Below are 24550 nucleotides of genomic sequence, written 5' to 3'. Positions count from 1 at the left end.
CGATATAACAAAGTCCAGGTAACACAGTGGTCCGTAAAATTGGAAGAACAAGGAGGTCTCAGGAATTACCAGGTTGAATTGAATAACGAGCTAACGCCGGTCTGTATGAAGTCTGGCGTTTAAATAGGGCTGATTGTTCGATCATAGATAACCTTAGCATTATCTCACAAAACACCCCAGGAGACCCCAATTGTTTTTCACCTCAGAGCCGTGAGCCTTGTCTAATTATGTTCATTGGCTTTTATAGTCTGGCGGTTAAATATGGCAAAATTCAATTCAATTTTTTTTATTTTGGAAAAACAAATGCAAGAATGAATCTTCTCAACATTGAACTTGTATAGCCACAATGGAAATAATTGACAAATCGTTAAAAGACTGACGGGTGTTGAAATGACTGTATTTTCAGGACTATAAGTCGCAGTTTCTTTCATAGTTTGGCCGGGGCTGCGACTTATACTCTGGAGCGACTTATGTGTGAAATTATTAACACATTACTAACGGTATATCATTTTACATGTTATTTTCACACTAAACCGCAAGAGGGCGCTCTAGGCATGTGTTGATAATTTCGACGTAGAAGAGGAAGCGCCGCATCTTCTACCTCCGGAGTTAGCGGAGTTGTTTAAAAGTGACACCGAAGATGAAGATTTCATTGGATTTTAGTTATTTGGAGTTATAGGGATGGTTTGGTAAACTTCTTAGCATGTTATTTATGCTATAGTTATCTGAATAACTCTTAATATGTTATGTTAACACACCAGTTCTCCGTTGTGTCATGTAACGTAAGCGTACAATTATTCAGCCTGTTGTTGCCTCTATTCTATTTTTATTTTAAATTGCCTTTCAAGACAACATGGCTGTTCTTATCAAATAAATGTCCCCCAAAAATGCGACTTATACTCCACTGCGACTTATACATGTTTTTTCCTTTTTCATTATGCATTTTATGGCTGCTGCGACTTGTACTCCGGAGCCACTTATAGTCCGGAAAATACGGTAGTCAAGTTTTTTTTGTTTCAATATTCAATGTGTTGTTCCTCAGGTTCCCTACGTGGAGCTCGGAGGAAAGACGCTGGTGATGACGGTGTACGACTTCGACCGCTTCTCCAAACACGACGCCATCGGCGACATCAAGGTTCCCATGAACAAGGTGGACTTCAGCCACGTTACGGAAGAATGGCGAGACATCCAGAGCGCAGAGAAGGAAGAGGTGAGAGGCTCTACCAGATTTATTCGGGATTTCCTTGTATCTTCTGGTCCTCAGCGGTGCATTTTAAAAGTCAGCAAATCGGATGTCCACACCTCTCCTGCGATTAATAGATTTGTGACTCTGAGACGGATCAAGAGAGTCAATTTGCAGCGTAAATGTCACGGCATATAGAACATGTTGTGGGGGGGGGACCTCATTTTTAGCATTATGTTCGACTTTATGTAAAGGTTAATTGTAGCGCTAGTGCGGCGTGTGGTGTTTCATTTCAAGGGCTTCAGTGGATCCAAGTCACACGTTAAATGCTTCACATTTAGAAACAATGAGCCACAACTGAACAAACAGAGGACAAAGTGACCAAGAAACGGTCTTTGCAAATGTATAATAACTTTATTTATGTTTGTGTCTTTGTGCTTTTGTGTTTTACTTGCAAATATCCAAGTTGGATGTAGTAGAATCTATCTTTTATTTATTTACGAAATGGGGTTTTATAGCTCAGGTCATGAGGCAGAGTACTTGCCCTGTGATTGGATGGTTGTTGGTTCAATTCCGTCTCCAGACTTGTATATATTGTTGTGTTTGGGGGTTCACCTGGTCTTCATTTTCTAACATCAGTGGCTCACTTAGTCAACCTGTCCAGTCCACTGAGGCATTTTTTTGTGGACAATGGGAGTTTGTTGGGTCAAAATGTAATATTATTAAGATATATTATGTAAACAGTTACTGTGGTATACAAACAAAAAAATGATTGGATGGAAATAAATTAATTTAAGTTTTAGGCAGTTGTGAAAAAGTGATGTAAACTAAGAATTATTTCAAAAATGTAAGTGTTAATAGTTTATTTTCATCAATGAACAAAATGCAGTTAATGAACAGAAGATAAATGTCAATCAAATCAATATTTGGTGTGACCGTCCTTTGCCTTCAAAACAGCATCAATTCTTCTAGGTACTTGCAGACAGTTTTTGAAGGAACTCGGCTGGTATGCTGTTCCAAACATCTCTGAGAACTAACCTCAGATCTTCTGTAGGTGTTTTTTTCAAGCCTTCTTTCTCTTCATTGAATCCCAGACAGACTCCATGATGTTAAGATCAGGGCTCTGCGGGGTCCATAGCATCACTTCTTCTTCTTCTTTACGCTGAAGATATTTCGTAATGACATTGGCTTTATGTTTGGGATCGTTGTCCTGCTGCAGAATACATGGTTTAGGTTTTGCCTTAAATATAAAAAATGTAGACTGATTGAATTGTAAGTAAGTAAGTAAGTAAGTAATATTTATTTATATAGCGCTTTTCCAGACCAGGGTCACAAAGCGCTTTAACAATCAAAACAATACTCAAAAAAGTATATACTTTAAAGATCAAGATAATACTGAGAACAACACAGGAGTTCCAGAAATTCAAGGAAAAGCCTGAACAAATAGAAACGTCTTATCAGTATTATCTTGATCTTTAAAGTATGTACTTTTTTGAGTATTGTTTTGATTGTCTAAGCGCTTTGTGACCCTGGTCTGGAAAAGCGCTATATAAATAAATATTACTTACTTACTTACTTACTAAGGATCTGATTTTAAGTTAGTTTTTCACACTCATGTTTGAACTTTAATTTCCCTTAACCATTCTGAAAAAACAGAAAACAATTTCACATTTTAGCACAGGGAAATCAAACTCAATCACAAATGGGACGAAGATCTTCACCACAATCTGGGTCAAGGGCCGCACAAAATGTAGCTCATATTTGTTGTCTCTGCCGACTGTTTATGTCATGATGTTAGCAGACAGTGAATCAGTATTAACGTTTGTTTTCTTTTGTTTTCGCACTAGTCTTTTATTCTAAGGCTCTTGTGGGCCACATAAAAAGATTTGGCGGGGCCAGATATGGATACTGAGTTAGACACATAAACACAGCAAATTTCCACGTTCACTGTGCAGTTTCAGTTTTATATATATACTTTTTTAATGCCTGAAATACATTTATACGTAACTAGACAGTTGATTTTCCTTGTAATGGGAAATTAATTTAATCCATTATATAAATAAAAATTGTTCTGTAATATGTGCAGGTAGTTTTTCAGATATTTAAACCTTTTTAAGAATAAGGTGAGGGAGAAGGAGACGATAAAACGACTATGTAGATTAACATTTGGCTGTTTTCATTGAATATCTGCTCCTTTTAAATGTTAATATTCAACATAATTCAGTGCAAAAGTTACACAGTCCTCTCTGACTCCTACGTAACCTGTCGGAAAAAAAGAAAGAAAGAATGAATACTCCAGGTTTAAAGAGAGCTCTTGACATTTAACAGTTGTTAGAAATAAGGAGTCCGGCCACTTCTCCAGACAGGTGTAATCACCCGTCATCTCCGTCTCCTCGCCTGTCCTCCAGCTCACTTCTGTGCTCATTAAAGCGCTTTTCTTTTAACTAGTGACCCTCTTGACAACCGACTTTCATCCATGGTTATATAACTTACGTCGATTTCATTGTAGACGTTTGGATTCAAGTCTACTGTCTGCTCTGGTACAGGACAGGACCAGAATATCAAACACTTTTGTAGATGATGCAGGACGGCTGAGCGATGATGACTTGTGGAGACAATAATTGTATTAAAACGTTGCTGATTTATACATTATTTTTAAATTAAAAAAATCATTTGTTTCCGGGTCACACAGAAAGAATTTTTTTTTTATATAATTTATTTTCTATTGAACATCTATACTGTCTTATAGTTGTTTTGTTGTGAAAGATGAAAGGTATTTTCTGAAGTAACATTAGTCTGAGACTCTTGACACGTCAAGAAGCTTGTTTCAGTCAATTTTACTCCAAAAATAACCTGTAAACTAGTGGAAAAAATGTTTTATATAAAGGTCGGTCTGTGAATGTTATGCCCACATTAAACCGGTCCACGGTGTAAAAAGGTTTGGAACCCCTGCCCTTCCTGTCCACAAAGTCCTTTTACATGACCTGCATGGTTGTTTTAAAATAATAATAAATAATAATCTACTTATTCAATGAAACCTGACGTCATTTTCAAACAGAGAGTGATTGTGGTCTTTCAAAATGAAGACATTGTATCATGATACCTCATCAGCTGTTTCATGAAGCCTCAAAGACACATCATTAGTGAGACAACAAATCTGAAAACAATCTATCTTTGTGAAACATCCCCGATCATTTTTATGTGAATCGTGTTCAGTTCTTTTCTTATCTTTATTCAAGGATCAAATCTGCTATTTAAATGCAGCTTCAGGGATGAGTTTTCTGAGAGGGGGTGGGGCTTTAATTAAATTAAAGGAGATTAATCAAATAGAAATACAATAACAGTTGGAAAAAAATGTAATTTTAAGTTAGAAGTCTAGTTGAAGAGCATTGTTTCATGGTTTTGTTTCCCACTTAGTCCTAACACAGCAGCTTAAACATCTGAAAATTCTTTCACTCAAACACTGATGTTAGAAAATAAAGCTGAGGTCAATACATTTAAATTGAGGACACAACAACAAATACAAGTCTGGAGATGAATATTTATGTTGATATGTTGCCCTATAAATATGTCAGTTTTTAAGATAAGATAAGGGACATAGATGATGGATAAAACTGGAAATATTTTGGTGAAAGAGGTCAAAGAGCAGAAGGATCAAATCAAAATCAGACTTCCTGTTTGGTAAATATACCTTTTGTTTGGCCTGTGACTTCGACTGCTAAAAGATTTTCACCCGTTATTGAGTTCGACACCCGTGCTTTAGAGAATTGAACTGCGACCTTAACTTAGTCCTGTTGTTGCCTGGTGTAACAGATCAACACGAATCACTGAAGCAACGTTTCTACTACACGACCCAATATTAAAAGGTGGTAGATGACAAACTTTTAATGATTTTTATCATTCGACACCATCTTTGTTTGTCACTTCAGAAGCGAAACTAACGAAGCATCTGCTGTGACGCTGCTGTGTGAAAATGCTTCTCACCTCTCTGACGTCTTCCCCACAGCAAGAGAAACTGGGTGACATCTGCTTCTCCCTGAGATACGTCCCCACGGCTGGCAAGCTCACCGTCGTCGTCCTGGAAGCCAAGAACCTAAAGAAAATGGACGTCGGAGGCTTGTCAGGTGAGAGGAAGGAAGGTCACCGTCGCGATGATGTTTGTTTATCTGGGAAAATCACCTGCTGCGATGAAAGTGTCCTCAGACAACATTATAAAAAGGTGTTTTTCTTTTCACAAAACATTGTGTGTTACAGGCTTTGTCTCACAGCCAGTTGCTCCGCCGCCAACAATTTCAGACTCTATTTGGGTCTGTTGAATTAGATCGGGATGAACAAAAATAGCCCTCAGCGAGATTTTCAGTTGAGAGACTTTCTGTCCCTTTAGATCTGAGTCAGCCATTGTTTTTTTGTTTGTTTTTTTTTAACTCAAAACAGGATATTATCTAAGTGGTACGATGAATTTGGAATTTAAAAAACTGCCACTCCAAATAAAAAAATGAGTTCACGAGTGAGGGAAGAATGAAGGATGAGATTTGGGTGACGTCAGCTGTTACGCAGATGATGCACCGATCTACAGTGGTAAAAATAAAGTCAAATATTACAATATATCGGTCCATCTACATCCCTACACTTGTAATCACGAGAGGTGGGTAGTGACCGAAAGAACAAGATCACGGGTTAAAATCGGACAAAACTTTTGTGCTCCTGAGGGTGGCTGTGCTTAGAGATCCTTATCTGGGAGAGGTTTAGAGTTGAGTTCGTTCTCCTCCGTGTCGAGAGGAGTCACTTAAGGTTGCTTGGTCTTCGGATAAAAAAGCCTTCTGGAGGTTTTGAGTGGTGGTGGTTTTGAGTTTTGAGCTGGCCTAGTAACGTTTCGGGTTCCCAAGGAGAACCGGACGAAAAGTCTAGGACTCCCTTCTGAAGCTGGCGCCCCGACCCATGACACCAGCCCGAGACCGGATCATGCGTCTAACTGAGCAATGAAAGCTGATTTAAAAGGTGTTGAGCTTTTTTTGGTAAAACTTTTTGTGTGATGTTATATTATATAATAATACATTTGGGTCCAAGTCATTTCATGCCTGAGACTAACTGCCTCCTTGATAGTATTTAATTAGCTGACAAGAAGCTGAAGAGCAAACACAACCAGTCGCCTTTTTTTTTTTCCCTCTGATGTTTGTTTGAAAATTCCCAGCAGAACTCTTCCTCAGCACTTTTTAGGGCAATTACGGAACACCTGGTTCCACTTCCTGTCGGCCCACTCTCTGCATATCCACTGACACATGCAGTGGTGCGGCAGCGTTCAAAAATGTTTGTCACATTTGGGGGAAAGGTAACAAAAACACTGCCTCGCTTCCTTTACCTGACGCTGACGGCATTTATTAAAGTCCTGGATCCAAGTCTGAGTGTTAATGGTGTTCACTAATGATGTGTTGATTAAGGCTTCATGAAACAGTTGATGAGGTATCATGATACAGTGTCGTAATTTTGAAAGACCACAAGATGTCACTCTCTGATTTATAATTTTTGACTCTGATCTACTAATTCAATGAAACCTGGTATCATTTTTTCAAACAGAGAGTGACATCTAGTGGTCTTTAAAAATGAAGACACTGTATCAATATACCTCATCAACTGTTTCATGAAGCCTTAATCAACACATCATTAGTGAGACAAAATTTGAAAACAATCTAGCTTTGTGAAACATTCCCCACTCTGCTGACCCCTGAAATGTAAAAGCTCACGGAATAAACTCTGAACAATAAGAGGTGATATTATTTTTTTTATTTTTTTTCCAATCATTTTTATGTGAATCCTGTTCAGGGCTTTGTAAAGTGAAAGTTGGAAAAAAAGTCAGAATCACAAAACTTTATTGCCAGCGTTGTAAAAAAGACACAAAAATGTGTTGTGTTGGTCTTACAAAATATAAAAATAACATAATACGAATTAAATAAAAGGAGATTAATAGAATAAAAAGACAATAAAAGTTGGAAAATAAATGTAATTTTAAGTTAGAAGTCTAGTTGAAGAGCGTTGTTTCATGGTTTTGTTTCTCACTCAGTCTTAACACAGCAGCTTAAACATCTGAAAATTCACTTTATTAAAATGAAGATGATTTTCTTGATGTACAATCATGTTGATTTTGATTTTTAAATATGTTTAAGATGATTATTATAATTAAATGTTATTACTATTAATGTACACAATTATACAGAGAATTCCAATAACAATAAACCAATGCCGTAGGAAACTTTTCTTTAGAAAAGGATGACAATAATTAGGATAATTATGATAACATACCAAGCCTCCATTGTTCAAATATTTTTTCCCCTTGTGTGATTGAGTTATGAGCGAAGATAAACTAAAAATTTGATCAATTATAGTACATTTTTTAAATTAATCAACAACCATCAGATTAAATTAAAGAACGTGTATATCAGTCGTACTGACTCACAGCAAGAAGGTTGCAGGTTTGCTTCCAGCTTGAAGGCAACCTTCAGATTTTCGGAGTTTGTATGTTCTTCCATGTTTGCGTGGGTTTAATCCACAGTTTTCGCTCTTGCTCCAACAACAACTATATTGAATTTTAACTTCTTTTAAATTGAAAAATATTGAATTTAGAAATATATTTTCTTCATATTTGGTATAACAATATGAAAATCTATGTGTAAATTAAATTCATTAATTTTAGAAAATCTTATAATTCCATTGAAGTATTTTATCCCACCTATCAATACATATCTAATTAAATGAAATAATAAATAAAAAATAATATTTATATTCTTTTAAAAAACATTTCAATGAAGTTTGAACATTTCAAATGTTGCAGTATCTGGTAGTAATAATATTCATTATTATTAGATTCATCTTGTTTCTTGATTTTGTTGATATTTTACTTATAAGCATACCATGATTTTTTCTTTTAATTATTTATAAAGAAAATAAATAATGCAGATGACCAGAAGTATTTGTATATCCAAGTGTATCAAGTTTAATAGCTGGCCGTGTGTCTCGGGGTGAATTGTCAGCATGCTTTAGCAGCACAGTTTCTAATTACATACAACCAGAATGTGCTCTAAATAGCATATTTTCCTTCGGTTGTTGCTGCTTTCCTGCTTTAAGAAAGTATTGAAAAGTCTAGTAGGTGGATGAAATAATGGGCAGGTCCGTGTGATAACCATAATTAAGCATCTCCAGGGCAGCTCGGAGCCAAGTCTAAAGGAGGAGGACAAATAATTGATGGCCTGGGATCAGAGCCCGCCTCTGCCGCCGGCCTGTTTACCATCTTTTATTGCGGCTTCCACGGCGAAGATGTTGGGTGTTATCATTAACTAGGATATAATCACTAATAATTCTTCTTCAGCACCGGCCTAACCACGGGGATTGTGTCGCTGTCGGGCCCCAAAAATAATCTCCAGCTCATTACAGATCAAGAGATACCAGCATAGCTGGTGTGAACTTGTTGTTGTTGTCGTGGCCGACGGCACTTGGACTGCAAGTGTTCGGGAAGTTCTGCTCGGGTGAACTTTTAAGACGCAAACAAACATGAAACGCTTTAAAAAACACTTCATGAATATTAAGGAAGATTTGTCATTTTTCCAACAATATAAGAAAGATTAGGAAAATTGGATTGATATTTTGATATATTTTCTTTATTTTTTGTAATCATAGGATGGTGCCTCGGACGTGTTTCTTTTTTTATTTTCTGTTTTCTTAAATATATGTTGGACCAATATAGTACGTGTCTGTTTGTACACGATTGAAATATTAACATTGGAAAATGTGCCTTAGCCCCGCCCACTGAAAACACTTCTCTGGGGATAAAATCTTGTTTACCATAACCACACCCACTTTTTTTTTTTTGGTATAATTTTTCCCTTTATTACATTTCTCAGTGTAGAATCGATCTATTGAGAGGCAACAGGCAGGAAACACTTAGAATTAAATGGGTTTTCGTGGTCCTTTTTGAGTAATATAACTGATATTTACCTATTTTAAATCACTGAATTATTACTTTTACTTATGATTTTGGACAAATCTTGGATTTTTTCTTTGGATTGCTGGTTTCTTTTGTTGCCACAAATGACGTATAAAAAAACAACTAATGGACTTGAAGGGCTGTGAGTCGACTGATGAATCATCTCAATATGACGCAGTTCAGTGCAGAGAATAATACACTTCTCATAATAATAACATCTATGAACCAGAATATAACAAAATTTGTGCGTGGAAAACAAAACACAGAGTTGATACCGACAAGCGGAAAATAAGTGTTAGTGTGAGAATAAGTAGGAATGTGACCGTCAAGGTTAAATGCAAAACTCTCTTCCATTTCCCTCAATTTCCATTCGTTAGAAGCCGATTTTCACACCGTGTCGAGCCCCGATGTCAACACGCCCTTGTTGTTGTTTTCTTTCTGGTTGCAGGATGAACTCCTGTCTTTTCTTTTAGCCTCTAAAAAGCTGTCGAGTCAAATCCCTGAATCCTGCCGCCTCGCTCCCCTCTTCTGTCGGGACATATCGGAGGATTTGCGGTCGTTCTTTGTGGAAAAGACTCTTGTGACCTGTGGGGAGCAGAGGCTAAGTGTCGGAAAGATGGCTGTAGCAAAAGAAAAGGGGGCTGGTCCCCTCCTCTCTGGTCCTCTGAAGACCTCCCAGAGGGCCAGAGGGCGGCTCCTGCCCAGATAAAGACCCTCAGTGGGGAACGTTTACGCTTCAATAGCAGGACTGCTTGGACCTGATGCCCACGCGTTAGAGTTTTGTTGAAGAACTGGTCGCAGGATTAAGACGAGGAAGCTGTTGACTCAAATTGCAGAAAAATAGTTTTTTAGAAACAGTTTTTTCAGTTTATTACAAGGTACATTTCTTTTAACTTCTCTTAAGCAATGAGATTTAAAAGAAAAAGCTCTGAATCACAATCACTAAACTGCTGGGCATGAAACAGCGAAACCAAACACAAGACGACAAAAGGCAAAAGACCTTCAAAATAAAGACAAAACGTAGCAAAAACAATGATCTCATTACAAAGGGAAATAAAATAGAAGTAAACTAAACTTCTCAGGCACTCTGGCAATAAAGAACTACTTCATCAACCATTTTATTAACAAAGTCTCTCAAAAGTTTAAGAAAACAGAAATACTAACCTGAGGTGTGTCTCAAATCGCATACTTGCGTACTTAAACTTACTGTTTTTAGTGCACAAGTGCGTCTCAATTCTTAGTATGTGAAATGTAGTGCGCCATGCACACTAAATTGGCGTACTAAAAGACCCACAAAACGATATATGCATATGTATATATATATATATATATATATATATTTTTTGGGTGCTGATACAGGCGTAAATATCTCATAACTCAAAACGTGCTGCCAGCAGGTGTCGATAGTGTTCAAACAGCTGGTTGAAATCATCGTTAAATAGTAGTAGAAGAAGAAGCTGTCGTCTCATTTCCTGTTAGTGTGTAGCAGCAGTGTTTGATTTGAGACATACTATCTGTTGAGAGAGCGTACTAGTTAGTAAGTACACTATCCTGATGCATACTAACCACCAGTGCACTAAGAGAAGTATGCAATTTGAGACACAGCTATGGTCTGAAAAGGCTAGGCGCAGGAACCGCTAGCAGTTAGGAGCCATACAAGTCAGTGACAAATCCTTCAAGACATTCCTGGATCCAGATGGCAATTCGAAGCCCCTAACAAAAATACAGTAATCGGTTTCTTGTCCCATTTCCTTAAAGTTGTTTTGCCAAAAGATGGATGGAAGGAAGGAAGGAAGGAAGGAAGGAAGGAAGGAAGGAAGGAAGGAAGGAAGGAAGGAAGGAAGGAAGGAAGGAAGGAAGGAAGGAAGGAAGGAAGGGAGGGAGGGAGGGAGGGAGGAAGGAAGGAAGGAAGGAAGGAAGGAAGGAAGGAAGGAAGGAAGGAAGGAAGGAAGGAAGGAAGGAAGGAAGGAAGGAAGGAAGGAAGGAAGGAAGGAAGGAAGGAAGGAAGGAAGGAAGGAAGGAAGGAAGGAAGGAAGGAAGGAAGGAAGGAAGGAAGGAAGGAAGGAAGGAAGGAAGGAAGGAAGGAAGGAAGGAAGGAAGGATGGATGGATGGATGGATGGATGGATGGATGGATGGATGGATGGATGGATGGATGGATGGATGGATGGATGGATGGATGGATGGTCTTTATTATGTATATTATTTTGTCAAAGACACATTAACAGCATAGGATAATAATGAACGTTCTGTTTTTCTTACTTCACAGAATAGTCAACATGTAATGGCAGTGAAGTACATTTCTAAAGCCTTCCATAATGTGTGTGTATGTGTGTGTGTGTGTGTGTGTGATCAGAGTGTGTGAAACTCAAGCGACAGTAACCATGGATGGAGCCACCGTGGCCGATTCAAAAAGATGGGAGCGAAGCTTTGATGAGAGCAAGGCTATATTTAGAGATTCCTCTCTGCTTTAACGAAGGGGAAAAAAAGGTTTCTCTCAGTTTGGATATAATTTTACATCGTGAAATGGAAGTAGTTAAAATGTAATATATGAAAGATGTGTTTCTGGCTCCCCCCACTGTGAGGACAGTGTAATTGCAACTGTAATTTTGTAAAAACAAAAGTTGTTAAAGAAAAATCCCCCTAAAAGGATAGCTTGATGAGGGGCCGTCAAGCTAAAAGAAAGAAGGGACAACCAACAATATTCTTAGAAAAACTAAACTTCTATTATATGATGGTTAGTGACGTCACATTTTAACATGATATAGCAGCAATTTATTTATTTATGTTTCACTTTCAGTACATTTAGGTAGAACTTTAACAGGAGGTCTCTTTCGGGAAATTGTTTGTTTTTTTCCAATTAGACACAGAAATACAGATATTATTCATAAAAAAATTAATAATATATAATATAATGCATAATAATAATATAATATATTTATTTTGACGACCTAGAGCTGTAGCCATACGTCGAGCTCACAATACAATAGTTCTAGCCCATGATACAATATACTTGTATACGTAATGACTGCTGCCATCTAGTGGCCAGAAGGTTAATTGCAACACAAAAAAATGAACAAACACCATGAACATTTGCGTGTTAAATGTGAATAAAAAAATTGAAATATTTTATTTCACACACTCAATTAAATAAGAATAAACCAAAAATATCTATGATTAAAATAAAATATGATTTGAAAGCCAATTATATATAATTATATATATATATATTTAGACACTGTTCACCTCATCCAGATCCAGTCATCGATATTATATACAGCTTTGTAGACATTCTTTAAAATGAAGAAAATTAATTAACAAATATCAATTTTATTATATGATGTTTAATTCCATATACATTTATATCTGAATATTGTAATAAAAAATAATTCAAAAATATATTTATCAACATTTCCCTTTCTTTACTTGAACCAGCAATGGATGATAAAATAAATCATGGAAACATTTCTGTATTGACCGTGGTTTGAGCCAGAAAGTTCTACCATGAAAAGAAGTCAAAATGTGACCTAGTGTGACTTTAAGATTCTCTCTCCAAACAAACTTGCATTATTGGACACTCACTGATGAAGAGCTGGTTCTTGATGAGTGTATCATGGAACTCAGGATGATTCACTGGCTGGAGAGAAACGCTGCAGCACCGCGAGTGCAGCCGTTCATCCATTAAAAAGGCAGAGATTACATCCATCTCGGATGAGACGTTCAAATGGTCCGGATATGAGGTGCAGCGAGCTCCCCCAAAATCCAATAATACCAAACCGGCATCTGCCCCAGATAAGGCACGTCTGGGATGCGCTGATGTGGCGCCACAGGTGTTTCTTTTCTTTTCTTCAGTTCTTTATTCACTTCCAGGTTATCAGGGATCCTCCCATCAACTGGAGCAGTGCAGCTTCTTTTCTCAATCAATGGAATCAGAACAACTGACATTTTTTTTACAGTCCAAGCATTTTGTCTGTCCATCCATCTGTCCATCCATCTGTCCATCCATCTGTCCATACACCCATGCATTCTTTGTCCATTCATCCATCCGTCTGTATATTCCTCTATCCATCCATCCATGTATCTGTCTATTCCTCTGTCCATCCATCCATTTATCTGTCTGTTTCTCTGTCAATCCCTCCACATGTCTTTTTCTCTGTCAATCCCTCCATTTGTCTGTTCCTCTGTCCATCCATTCATGTGTCTGTTCCTCTGTCCATCCATCCCTCCATTTGTCTGTTCCTCTGTCCATCCATCCATGTATCTGTCTGTTCCTCTGTCCATCCCTCCATTTGTCTGTTCCTCTGTCCATCCCTCCATTTGTCTGTTCCTCTGTCCATCCATCCATGTATCTGTCTGTTCCTCTGTCCATCCCTCCATTTGTCTGTCCCTCTGTCCATCCATTCATGTGTCTGTTCCTCTGTCCATCCATTCATGTGTCTGTTCCTCTGTCCATCCATTCATGTGTCTGTTCCTCTGTCCATCCATTCATGTGTCTGTTCCTCTGTCCATCCATCCCTCCATTTGTCTGTTCCTCTGTCCATCCATCCATGTATCTGTCTGTTCCTCTGTCCATCCCTCCATTTGTCTGTCCCTCCCTCCATCCATTCATGTGTCTGTTCCTCTGTCCATCCCTCCATTTGTCTGTCCCTCTGTCCATCCATTCATGTGTCTGTTCCTCTGTCCATCCATTCATGTGTCTGTTCCTCTCTCCATCCATTCATGTGTCTGTTCCTCTGTCCATCCATTCATGTGTCTGTTCCTCTCTCCATCCATTCATGTGTCTGTTCCTCTGTCCATCCATTCATGTGTCTGTTCCTCTCTCCATCCATTCATGTGTCTGTTCCTCTGTCCATCCATTCATGTGTCTGTTCCTCTGTCCATCCATTCATGTGTCTGTTCCTCTGTCCATCCATTAATGTGTCTGTTCCTCTCTCCATCCATTCATGTGTCTGTTCCTCTGTCCATCCATTCATGTGTCTGTTCCTCTGTCCATCCATTCATGTGTCTGTTCCTCTCTCCATCCATTCATGTGTCTGTTCCTCTGTCCATCCATTCATGTGTCTGTTCCTCTGTCCATCCATTCATGTGTCTGTTCCTCTGTCCATCCATTCATGTGTCTGTTCCTCTGTCCATCCATCCATGTATCTGTCTGTTCCTCTGTCCATCCATCCATGTATCTGTCTGTTCCTCTGTCCATCCATTCATGTGTCTGTTCCTCTGTCCATCCATTCATGTGTCTGTTCCTCTGTCCATCCATCCATGTATCTGTCTGTTCCTCTGTCCATCCATTCATGTGTCTGTTCCTCTGTCCATCCATCCCTCCATTTGTCTGTTCCTCTGTCCATCCATCCATGTATATGTCTGTTCCTCTGTCCATCCCTCCATTTGTCTGTCCCTCTGTCCATCCATCCATGTATCTGTCTGTTCCTCTGTCCATCCCTCCATTTGTCTGTCCCTCTGTCCATCCATCCATGCATCTGTTCCTCTCTCCATTACTCCATTTGTCTGTTCCTCTGTCCATCCATCCATCCATGTATCTGTCTGTTCCTCTGTCCATCCCTCCATTTGTCTGTTCCTCTGTCCATCCATCCATTTGTCTGTTCCTCTGTCCATCCATCCATGTATCTGTCTGTTCCTCTGTCCATCCATCCATTTGTCTGTCTGGTTCTCTGTCCATCCATCCATGTATCTGTCTGTTCCTCTGTCCATCCATCCATCCATGTATCTGTCTGTTCCTCTGTCCATCCATTCATTTGTCTGTCTGGTTCTCTGTCCATCCCTCCATTTGTCTGTCTGTTCCTCTGTCCATCCATCCATTTGTCTGTCTGGTTCTCTGTCCATCCATCCATGTATCTGTCTGTTCCTCTGTCCATCCATCCATCCATGTATCTGTCTGTTCCTCTGTCCATCCATCCATCCATGTATCTGTCTGTTCCTCTGTCCATCCCTCCATTTGTCTGTTCCTCTGTCCATCCCTCTATTTGTCTGTCTGTTCCTCTGTCCATCCATCCATTTGTCTTTCTGGTTCTCTGTCCATCCCTCCATTTGTCTGTCTGTTGATCTGTCCATCCCTCCATCTGTCTGTCAACTCATGCGTCTGTTTCTCCTCCCGACCCTCATCCATCCATCCGTTTGATTGACACGTGTATCACTCTCAGTTCAACGATTCTAATCACAGTAATTACATGCACTATTACAGTCCTGGGCTCAATATCCTCCACATTTCCATCTATATTCAGCGATCAGGTCACTTTCCTGTCGACGGAGGATTCTCATCCTTGCTCTGTTTGTTTTTCACGACACAAATCCTGCCGTGTTCTCTGCATGAGACGAGCGTTCGCTCGGCTAACACGCAAAGATCACGGCTACAAACACGGATTACCGTCACAGATACAGGGTTTAAACGTGTTCCTCTCTTAACATGATATCTTACACCAAAATATGAGTGTGTTGATGTGAAAAAAAAATATATTAAAATAATCATATTTCAAATGTTTTACATCATATATACTTTCATTTACCTGTTTACTGTTTACTACTATTTTAATATCGTAGCTAACGTTTTTCACTCGTGGAATTTTCTCTTTTTTGTTGCACAATTGCCATCATTTGTGTCGACACGAGAACCGAGGGGAGGCTTCAGTCGGGGTAGAATCAACGGGGGGCTCGGTGGTCACGGATGCACCTGATTCGACGTGATTGAAAGAGAAGACGTGGAGCACTTCAGGACCTCCTGAGGGGCTCGGACACGCGAGAACGAGGCTCTCGAAAACCAGCCGTGTAAACAAACACAACTGATTGCCGTGACTTTGCTTTGAATGTTTGTTCGTACGGCCAGAAGGTGGCAGCGTGAAACTACCTTTGAAGACCTATTGAACTGGTCAACAAGGAGATAATACTCTTGAATGAAGGACTTTAAATAGGAAGGTAAAATACTGTTCGCTTGTTTAAAAGCCAAGAGACAAAATGTCATCCTGATCGTTTATTAACCATGGGAGGAAACTGGAGTTCCTGATCGTTCGTAATGCTTCGTCCACAGATCCCTATGTGAAGATCCACCTGATGGCGAACGGCAAGCGGCTGAAGAAGAAGAAGACGACAATCAAGAAGAACACGCTCAACCCGTACTACAACGAGTCCTTCAGCTTCGAGGTCCCATTCGAACAAATCCAGGTACGACCGAACGAAACGAGTGCTAAACTTGGGAAAAGGAAAATGTTGTCACAACATGAGCTGGAGCTTGTAATCCATGCGTTTGTTTCTTCTCGTCTGGACTATTGTAACAGTTTGTTTTCATGTCTTAACAAGAAGGATCTGTCTCGCCTGCAGTTGATTTAGAACTCTGCAGCGAGAATTCTAACCCGCTCAAGTAGAAGAACTCACATTTCTCCGATCCTTAAAACTCTTAAAATTCTTACTTTCGGATGGTCAGACTCCTCCTTACATCAGTGATCTGATCCAGCCTTACACCCCAGCTCGGGCTCTGAGGTCTGTGGATCAGAATCTACTGATGGTTCCTGAACACGCTTCAGGACCAGAGGAGAGAAATCTTTTCAGGCTGTTGCTCCTAAGCTTTGGAACGATCTTCTCTCTCTCTGTGTTTGATGATCTACTGACTCCTTTAAGAAACATCTTAAGACGTTTCTATTTGCTCAGGCTTTTCCTTGATTTTCTGGAACTCCTGTTGTGTTATCAGTTTTATCTTGACCTTTAAAATATATACTTTATTGTATATTGTTTTGATTATTTAAGCGCTTTGTGACCCTGGTCTGGAAAAGCGCTATACAAATGAAAATTACTTACTTAGTTACTTACTTTGAGTTTCACCACAGTCGCTTGGTTCCGATGCCTCGATTTGTAACCGGTTTATTCATGAACGACGCCTCACCATTCAAACCTATCCTCAGATCAGGATGAAAATAAAAAGACCAAACACAAATCGAGTCAAATGGAGCCTTTTTCTAAGCCACTAAAATCACAGGTTCTGAGCTTGTGATTCTTCAGACGCCGTAATGATCCCAATCAACCCTCGTGTAACCGAAGCGCTCATCCCTGGTTCCGGTGCTTTTCTGTCGTCCAGGTTAATCATTGGATAATTGCTCTCCCGACTACAGCACCGGAGCATGTGCGAGCGATTTGTGGATCAATTACTCAAACAGGGGAAATGTTTAATCACAGACTCGTGAAGCAACAAAACCGAGCATAAAAGAGGCGACGCTCGGTGTGCGGAGAACAACTGGTGCACGGTTGAGATTAAGAGCTTCAGTCAGAAGAAGGTCTTTGATCAGAGTTAAACTTGATCTTTGGCATTTTTTCTGTAATTAATCTCCAGTTATTAATTGCGTCGTAGTTGGTGTGAAAACCACCTTTTTAATTAGTGTAAGACGAGGCAGTGAGTCACCTGGGAGGAGAGAAAAAAACGCTTGTTTAACTAAGAGAAGGAGGAAAACATACAAGGCAAACACTGAGCCACACTCGGAAGGAACAGAATCGAACCCGTTAAACATCACGTGCAGTAAGTTCGGTCGACCGTGACTTTAAAAAGATCCGACAGCTTTATTAAGTGGCGTGTTGGACACGAGCCGTTGTCATGGCGTCCGAGTCTCGTGGCGCCGCTGGATCGAAACTTAATCATAAATCTCTGAGCCACTAATTCTTATCTTCTGCCAGAGATTGATGCGCTGATGGTTTTCCACGTCGCCGCGCGTCTTTGAATAAACACATGCAGAGGTCGTCCATCAAACCGCTGAGTCATCAAGCGTTCTGCTCACTCTGGCGGTCAAAAGACGGACGAGTTGAATCCAGAACGACATTATCGTCGGATGGATGATGAACCAAAGTGTGGAGTCGAACTCTAGCAATGTTTTATGATAACTAATGATGACACTTAATATAATCAAAGGTCAAACACAACTTTTCTTCTCTGTCTAAACACATCTAGTTTCACAAACACAACTTTTATTCTCTGACTAAACACATCTTGTATCACAAACACAACTTTTATTTTCTGTCTAAACACATCTTGTATGACAAACACAACTTTTATTTTCTGTCTAAACACATCTTGTATCACAAACACAATTATTCTTCTCTTCCAAACACCTTGTATCACAAACACAACTTTTCTTCTCTGTTTAAACACACCTAGTATCACAAACACAACTTTTCTTCTCTGTTTAAACACACCTAGTATCACAAACACAACTTTATTCTCTGTTTAAACACACCTTGTATCACAAACACAACTTTCTTCTCTGTTTAAACACACCTTGTATCACAAACACAACTTTATTCTCTGTTTAAACACACCTTGTATCACAAACACAACTTTATTCTCTGTTTAAACACACCTTGTATCACAAACACAACTTTCTTCTCTGTTTAAACACACCTAGTATCACAAACACAACTTTCTTCTCTGTTTAAACACATATTGTATCACAAACACAACTTTCTTCTCTGTCTAAAAACATCTTGTATCACAAACACAACTTTTCTTCTCAGTCTAAACACCTTGTATCACAAACACTACTTTTCTTCTTTGTCCAAACACATATTGTATCACAAACACAACCTTTATTCTCTGTCTAAACACATCTAGTATCATATACACAACTTTCTTGTCTTTTTATACACATTTTGTATCACAAACACAACTTTTATTTTCTGTCTAAACACATCTATTATCACCAACAAAACTTTTTCGTCGTCCCCCAGAAAGTGCAAGTCGTCATCACGGTCCTGGACTATGACAAGATCGGCAAGAACGACGCCATCGGCAAGGTGTTCGTGGGCCTGAACAGCTCGGGCACGGAGCTGCGCCACTGGTCCGACATGCTGGCCAACCCCAGGAGACCCATCGCCCAGTGGCACGTGCTGAAGCCAGAGGAGGAGGTGGACGCTCAGCTCTCCACCAAGAAATAGACAGGACTTCTTTCAGCTCCTGCCTTGTAGTACTCTTTAGCCAGTCTGTGTAAATACCTCAGTGATAAATGGGTCCAAACCCCCCGTCCCCCCGGTTACTCTCTCACCCAGCTTTACGGCGCCCTGAAAACAATCCGACTTAATCAATCCATCTGCTGCTTTTTTTCTATCAGGGTCCTCTTGCTTTGTCTTTGCTTTCCTGTTTCTTCTCGACCGACCCCCCCCCCCCCTTCTTTTAAGCAATATGATCTGTATAGATAGCGCATGACTGAAAGAGTTTATTGTACCACAGTTGTATATATAAGTATGCAGACAAAAATGATTTCTAGTTTATGTGTTTGTATGTTGTTACCCGTTTTCCTAATCTGTCTATATCTCGATGTTTTTAATAAGATGTTCTATTTTAAATGATATCAATGCAGATTATTTAGAGGAAAGTTCCAGGATTACCACGGAAAAATACAACTTTGACGATACTACTACTACTAAAGAAAAACAAGCAAAAAAAAGTTACACTTCAAAGATTTGAGGCCATTAACTTCTTATGGTTCGGTGGCAGAAAACGAAGCACATGATTTCGTACGACTTTTTTCTTTTTCTACTCGGATTACAATCAAGAGAGCCGGCATGAAAATGATCGTTGTTCAGTTGAAATTCCCCCGATAAACAAAAATATAAAAAGAGTCCGCGTTGTTGGGGAAAAAAAAAAAAGCAACAAGTTTCAGCCATTGTGTCCTTAAAACTCATTACTTTGTTATAAATGGATTGAAACTGATCGGAAAAAGACCCGTAAGCGGCGTTTCTTTTCGGAGTCGTCAGGTTATTTCAGATTATATTTTCTAGAGTTTCTGATTATTTTTTCCAGTCGTCACGGCTGAGGAAGTGAATCCTTCAAATGCCTTCAAATCGAGATGAGATGAAGGCGAAACGAAAACCCGAACGAGGTGAAGCCAGTTTCTAAACACTGCCATTTTTCTGGAGGACTCACCTCCTCTCGCCCTCCGTGGTCGTAGCTTTGGTTTATCGGGGAACAATGACCGCGCCCTGGATCGCGGTCTCTCTTTGCGTTGCCTTCTCACAGTGACAATAGAGCTAGCCATGTTTTACTGCCAACCTTAACTTGGATGTGGCGGCTGTTTTTGCACTGGACGTCTTATTTACTGTTTTTCGGCTTGTTGTTCGGTTTTCGGCTCTTTGTTCGGTACGATTGTTTGCCGGCGTTGTTTTTTTTTTTTAGCTTTACCTGCAGGGGGAGCCAGAGGAGGGAATATTAAGATGATGTTTGGAGAACGTTATTGTGTACTACGCTAACATGTACGCGACTCGAGGCTGGTTTTACCTGTTATATGTCCTTTTTAAAGGTGCTGTCGGTCGCAACTTTGTGAGTATTTTTCGGCATTTCCGAAAGGCCTGGTTAACGGTCGTGTTTGGAAATCGACATACACGTTCGATACTTGTCCGGACCCCCCAAAAAAACCCATCAAGATTGCGCGACAACTTCGTGAAGTAGGGTCCTCTTCCGAGGCTTCAGGATGTGGTAACCCTAGCTGAAGCGAGATGAGGTTCTAAGAAAGGTGCTTGTGGAGTGATCGTAAAAAACAGGCTAGCAAACACTTTTACGAAGTACAAGTGATGTTCCAGAAGAAGTAGGTCCACCACTTCTGTCCAGGAATGAACAGGGTTTGCCGTTTGGATTGTGAGGAGTCGACGAAGCATCGTGAAGCTTCGTGAAGCTTCGTGATTCCAACAGAAAAAAACGTTGCTCAATAAACATCCGACAAGACTTCAAGGGTACTTGCTGAGCTAATCAGAGGGATGAGGATCAGCACCGATTAGTCTGATTGTGCCGGGCTTACTAGGTTGTTTGCAAGCAAGAAGGTCAAGATCGGCTATTTCGATAAGCTCCGGATTTGGACCCAAAGAATCCTGGTGGTTCTGTGGGACCCGGAGATAGAGGAGAGAGATTTAATCTGGATTAACATCGATATTCTTCGGTTAAAAAAAAAGGTCTTGTTTTTACGATCGAGAACGTTTCAGGTGCGAGAAGTCGTGTCGTCCGTCTGCAGGTGGACGAGTCGGAGCCGCCGAGGGGGAAAAACAAAAACCGTAAAAGTTAATGGTCTTCGTGGGCGATTTACGTCTTGGTGTCTTTTTAACTACAGGGTCCAATTGTATCGCGAGTATCATCCCGTCGTTTTCTCTCGGAAGGAAAAACCTCTTCGCATATATGGGGAGGAGTTTTCTTAAGTGTTTTCAATGTTCTTGTGTAGTCGATAGCACTATTATGAAAAGAAAAAGCTACTCGTCATTCCATAGGAGTCCCCGGCGGGACTGCTTCGTGTATCACTGTGACTGCCGTGTGTGCTTAGAGACGTAGACTTTTATCAGTACTTTAGCCCCGAAACCCAGTTCGTTCCGTAGTGCCGTCGTAGCGTTTTAACTGCCATTTTTCCTTCTACACGCAAGAGCGAACGAGGACGCGCTTCACACAGCATTCTGTTGAGCACTGTGCAATACTTGTCTGTCCGTCGCATCCTGGAGCCGTGGGCGGGGGGGAAAAAAACATGGATCTAGACCAGGAAATTGAATGGTTCGCGTAATTGAAATGTTGTTTTTTCAAGTTTTTTTTTTTTTTAATAATTCTATTTAAAAAAACATTTTTTTTACACATATAGTTTTGTATTTTAAACCCAGTAATTCAAAAATAAATGTTCTAAAGTCAATATTTTTCAATTTGTACTCTTTTAAATTCAACGTAAAAATGTGTCCACTAGACCGAACTGAATTTTGAAAGGTTTAAATTTAGAAATATTAAATTCTGAAAATTTTTAAATGAAATTTAAATTGGAAATAAAGTAAATATTTTTAAAAAAAATCAATTTTTTTAAATTAATTTCAAGAAAATTCAACGAATCTTAAACGAGACCATTCAACGTTCCGAGGCTATACTTCCATGAGGTTCTAACTCCGGAGGGTTCTTCTTCTTCTCCTTTCCACTCGGCTGGTCAGGATCACAGCACATGCAGATTCAGCGTCTGTTTCAAGGTTCCCTCCCTTTTTCTTTTTTTTTCCTCCCCCCCCCTCTCTCTCTCTCTCTCTCTCTCTCTCTCTCGTTCATTTTTCCTCGCACACAACATCCGAAGTTTCAGGGAGTTCGATACCAAACGAGATTCTTCGCTCAATTTAATCCCCTTAAAAACTCACAATGTACATATATATTTACATAATCGATGTATATCTAGAGTATCTGTAAAGTGGTTCATCGCCCCCCCCCCCCCCGACATATTTATCTCCCATCTTCGGAAAAAGCAGTTTTTATATTTGAAAAAGAAAAACTTTGAATGTACAGTGTGTCGCCGTGGATTACTTTAAAAGTGAGATTAGATGTACTTTGCACTTTTTGTTGTATAAAAAAACAAAAAACAAGTAGTCGATGAGTTCTATTTTTTAACTGTTGGTTTCAGGAGGTCAGACCTCCGCTGTCGAACATTCCAGCCATCCGAGAGGATTCCCACGTAGAGTCGCTCTCCGGTACAGCTTCAGATCGTAGTGGGAAAATAAAAAAAGGCGGCGAGAACTTCCGCCAGTGGGAAGAATTCCAGCGAAGATATCAGGGAAATCAGTAAAAGGCAGCATTGAAAACAAACAAAAAAGAAAAAGCAAAAGCCATGACCTGCACTGAAATGCAATGCTCCTCTTACCACAGTTCCCCCACCAAAGTCAAGACTATAAACCCCCCCAAATCTACTGGCGTGACACAAATCTCTCCTTTCTTTGTCCCCCCAAAACAAAGCTGTGTCAAGTATTTCAATCTGATGCTGTAGAAAGATCCTAGTTGCCTTTGTGTGTAACAAAATGCCTGCTTGAGTATTTTGTGTGTGGGGTTTTCTCTGTGATCTTGTTGGGGTGTTTTTGTTTTTTGTTTTTTTTTTGTTTTTGTTTTTTCCTGCCATATCGCTCGCGGGCGCCAGGCGAGCTGCCGACGGTACTATTTGCTGTGTATACCTTCATTTTTGACGAGGTGTTTTACAGTTTCGTTACACTTTGTGTAGTGATTCACTCTGTGGAGTTTTCTGACTGTTGTTATATAACTTCATATACACAAATGATCAATAAAAAAATGGTTTAATTTCCTGTTGATACTGAAATGTATCATGTCCCGTCTTCTTTTCTCTCAGGAAAACATTGTTTCAATAGTATTTTTCATTCTTATTTTTATTTTTCATTTATTTTTGTATTTAATAAATGTTTATTATATGTATTATTATTAATTTTATTTATTTATTTGTATTAATTCCTTTATCTATTTATTTTATTTTTTATCTGCCATGTTATGGTAATGCATCTTATTTTATTTTATTAATCTCTTATATTGATTTAATTCGTATTATTTCATTTCTTTATTCTATAAAGCAACAACAATAAATTCCTGCAATACAAGTTTTAACTCGGTTTTCTGATAGTTACGTTTAAGAAATAAAGAGGTGAATGCTGCCACCTAGAGGATTACAACGGAAAGACGAGATGTAAGAAAGACTGAATGAATATTCGCTAATAATTTAATATAAATACACACTTCGGTCATTTAAGAAATTAACAAATAATAACACAGGGAAATGTAACATAATGAATGTCACCCTTGTTAATAAAAAAAAATATTTGAATGTAAAATTGTATTATTTAATTTTGGTCATGTGATGTCATCAGCCTGCGATTTTGAGAAGAAAGGAAAGTATTTACGCGACTGTGGTGAGTACCTGCTGTATTTATTAACAAACAATCCTTAAAAAAAAATACATTCAGCTTAAATTAAACTTGCAAAACGGAAGACAAAGTACCTTTTTATCATTGGCAAAAATATATATACTGTATATATATAAATATATATATATATATATAAATATATTTAAAAAACAACTGCAATTAATTTAATTTGAATTATATGTATATGTTGAATGAATTATATATATTGTAGTTGATATTTAAGTGTATCATCATAATATCACACGAAGAAGAAAATATCCTCCAGAATTCTAAGGAAGTTTTAAACCAAGTAGTGTAATTGCTGGTTTATAAAAGTACTACCACGTGACACCTGAGGTCTTTCAACATATCTCAAGTGAAACAATGAACCTATAGTTTCTAATATTTAGGATATTTTAATGACCGTAAGACAATGTTTTAAAATGATTTTTTAAAAGTTCGTGTTGTGTCTCAAGTGTTTTGAATTTTGTGTGTAACGTGGTGGTGAAGAAGTGTTTATCTGCTGAAAATAATGCACAATAAAAAAATGTTGACATTCCGAGTGTTCATGTCGGATTTATATATGTATATATATATATGTATATGTATATGTATATACATATATATATATATATATATATATATATATATATATATACATATATGTATGTGTCTTACATGATGTGTGAACTTATTTAAAGGTTTCCTAGTTTATTCAAATAAATAC

General features: G+C 38.9%; 1 protein-coding gene across 2 annotated transcripts in view; it reads left to right on the top strand.

Moving 5' to 3' along the window:
* The window catches only part of syt1a (synaptotagmin Ia), a 172088-nt gene extending 148860 nt beyond the window's left edge, over nucleotides 1–23228 (top strand). For both annotated transcript variants that reach the window (XM_087786560.1, XM_087786561.1), the window contains 4 exons: nucleotides 1043–1210; nucleotides 5190–5307; nucleotides 16196–16329; nucleotides 18874–23228. In XM_087786560.1, coding sequence (XP_087642686.1) covers nucleotides 1043–1210; nucleotides 5190–5307; nucleotides 16196–16329; nucleotides 18874–19080 — 627 coding nt within the window. In that variant the 3' untranslated portion in view covers nucleotides 19081–23228. The remainder of the gene's footprint in view (nucleotides 1–1042; nucleotides 1211–5189; nucleotides 5308–16195; nucleotides 16330–18873) is intronic.
* Nucleotides 23229–24550: the final 1322 nt, after the last annotated feature.

Source organism: Callionymus lyra, chromosome 3, assembly GCF_982586985.1.
Source record: "Callionymus lyra chromosome 3, fCalLyr1.hap1.1, whole genome shotgun sequence".
In the NCBI taxonomy this organism is placed as follows: domain Eukaryota; kingdom Metazoa; phylum Chordata; class Actinopteri; order Syngnathiformes; family Callionymidae; genus Callionymus; species Callionymus lyra.
The sequence above is the reverse complement of the archived record's forward strand: the minus strand, read 5'-3'. Positions and strand labels throughout refer to the sequence as shown.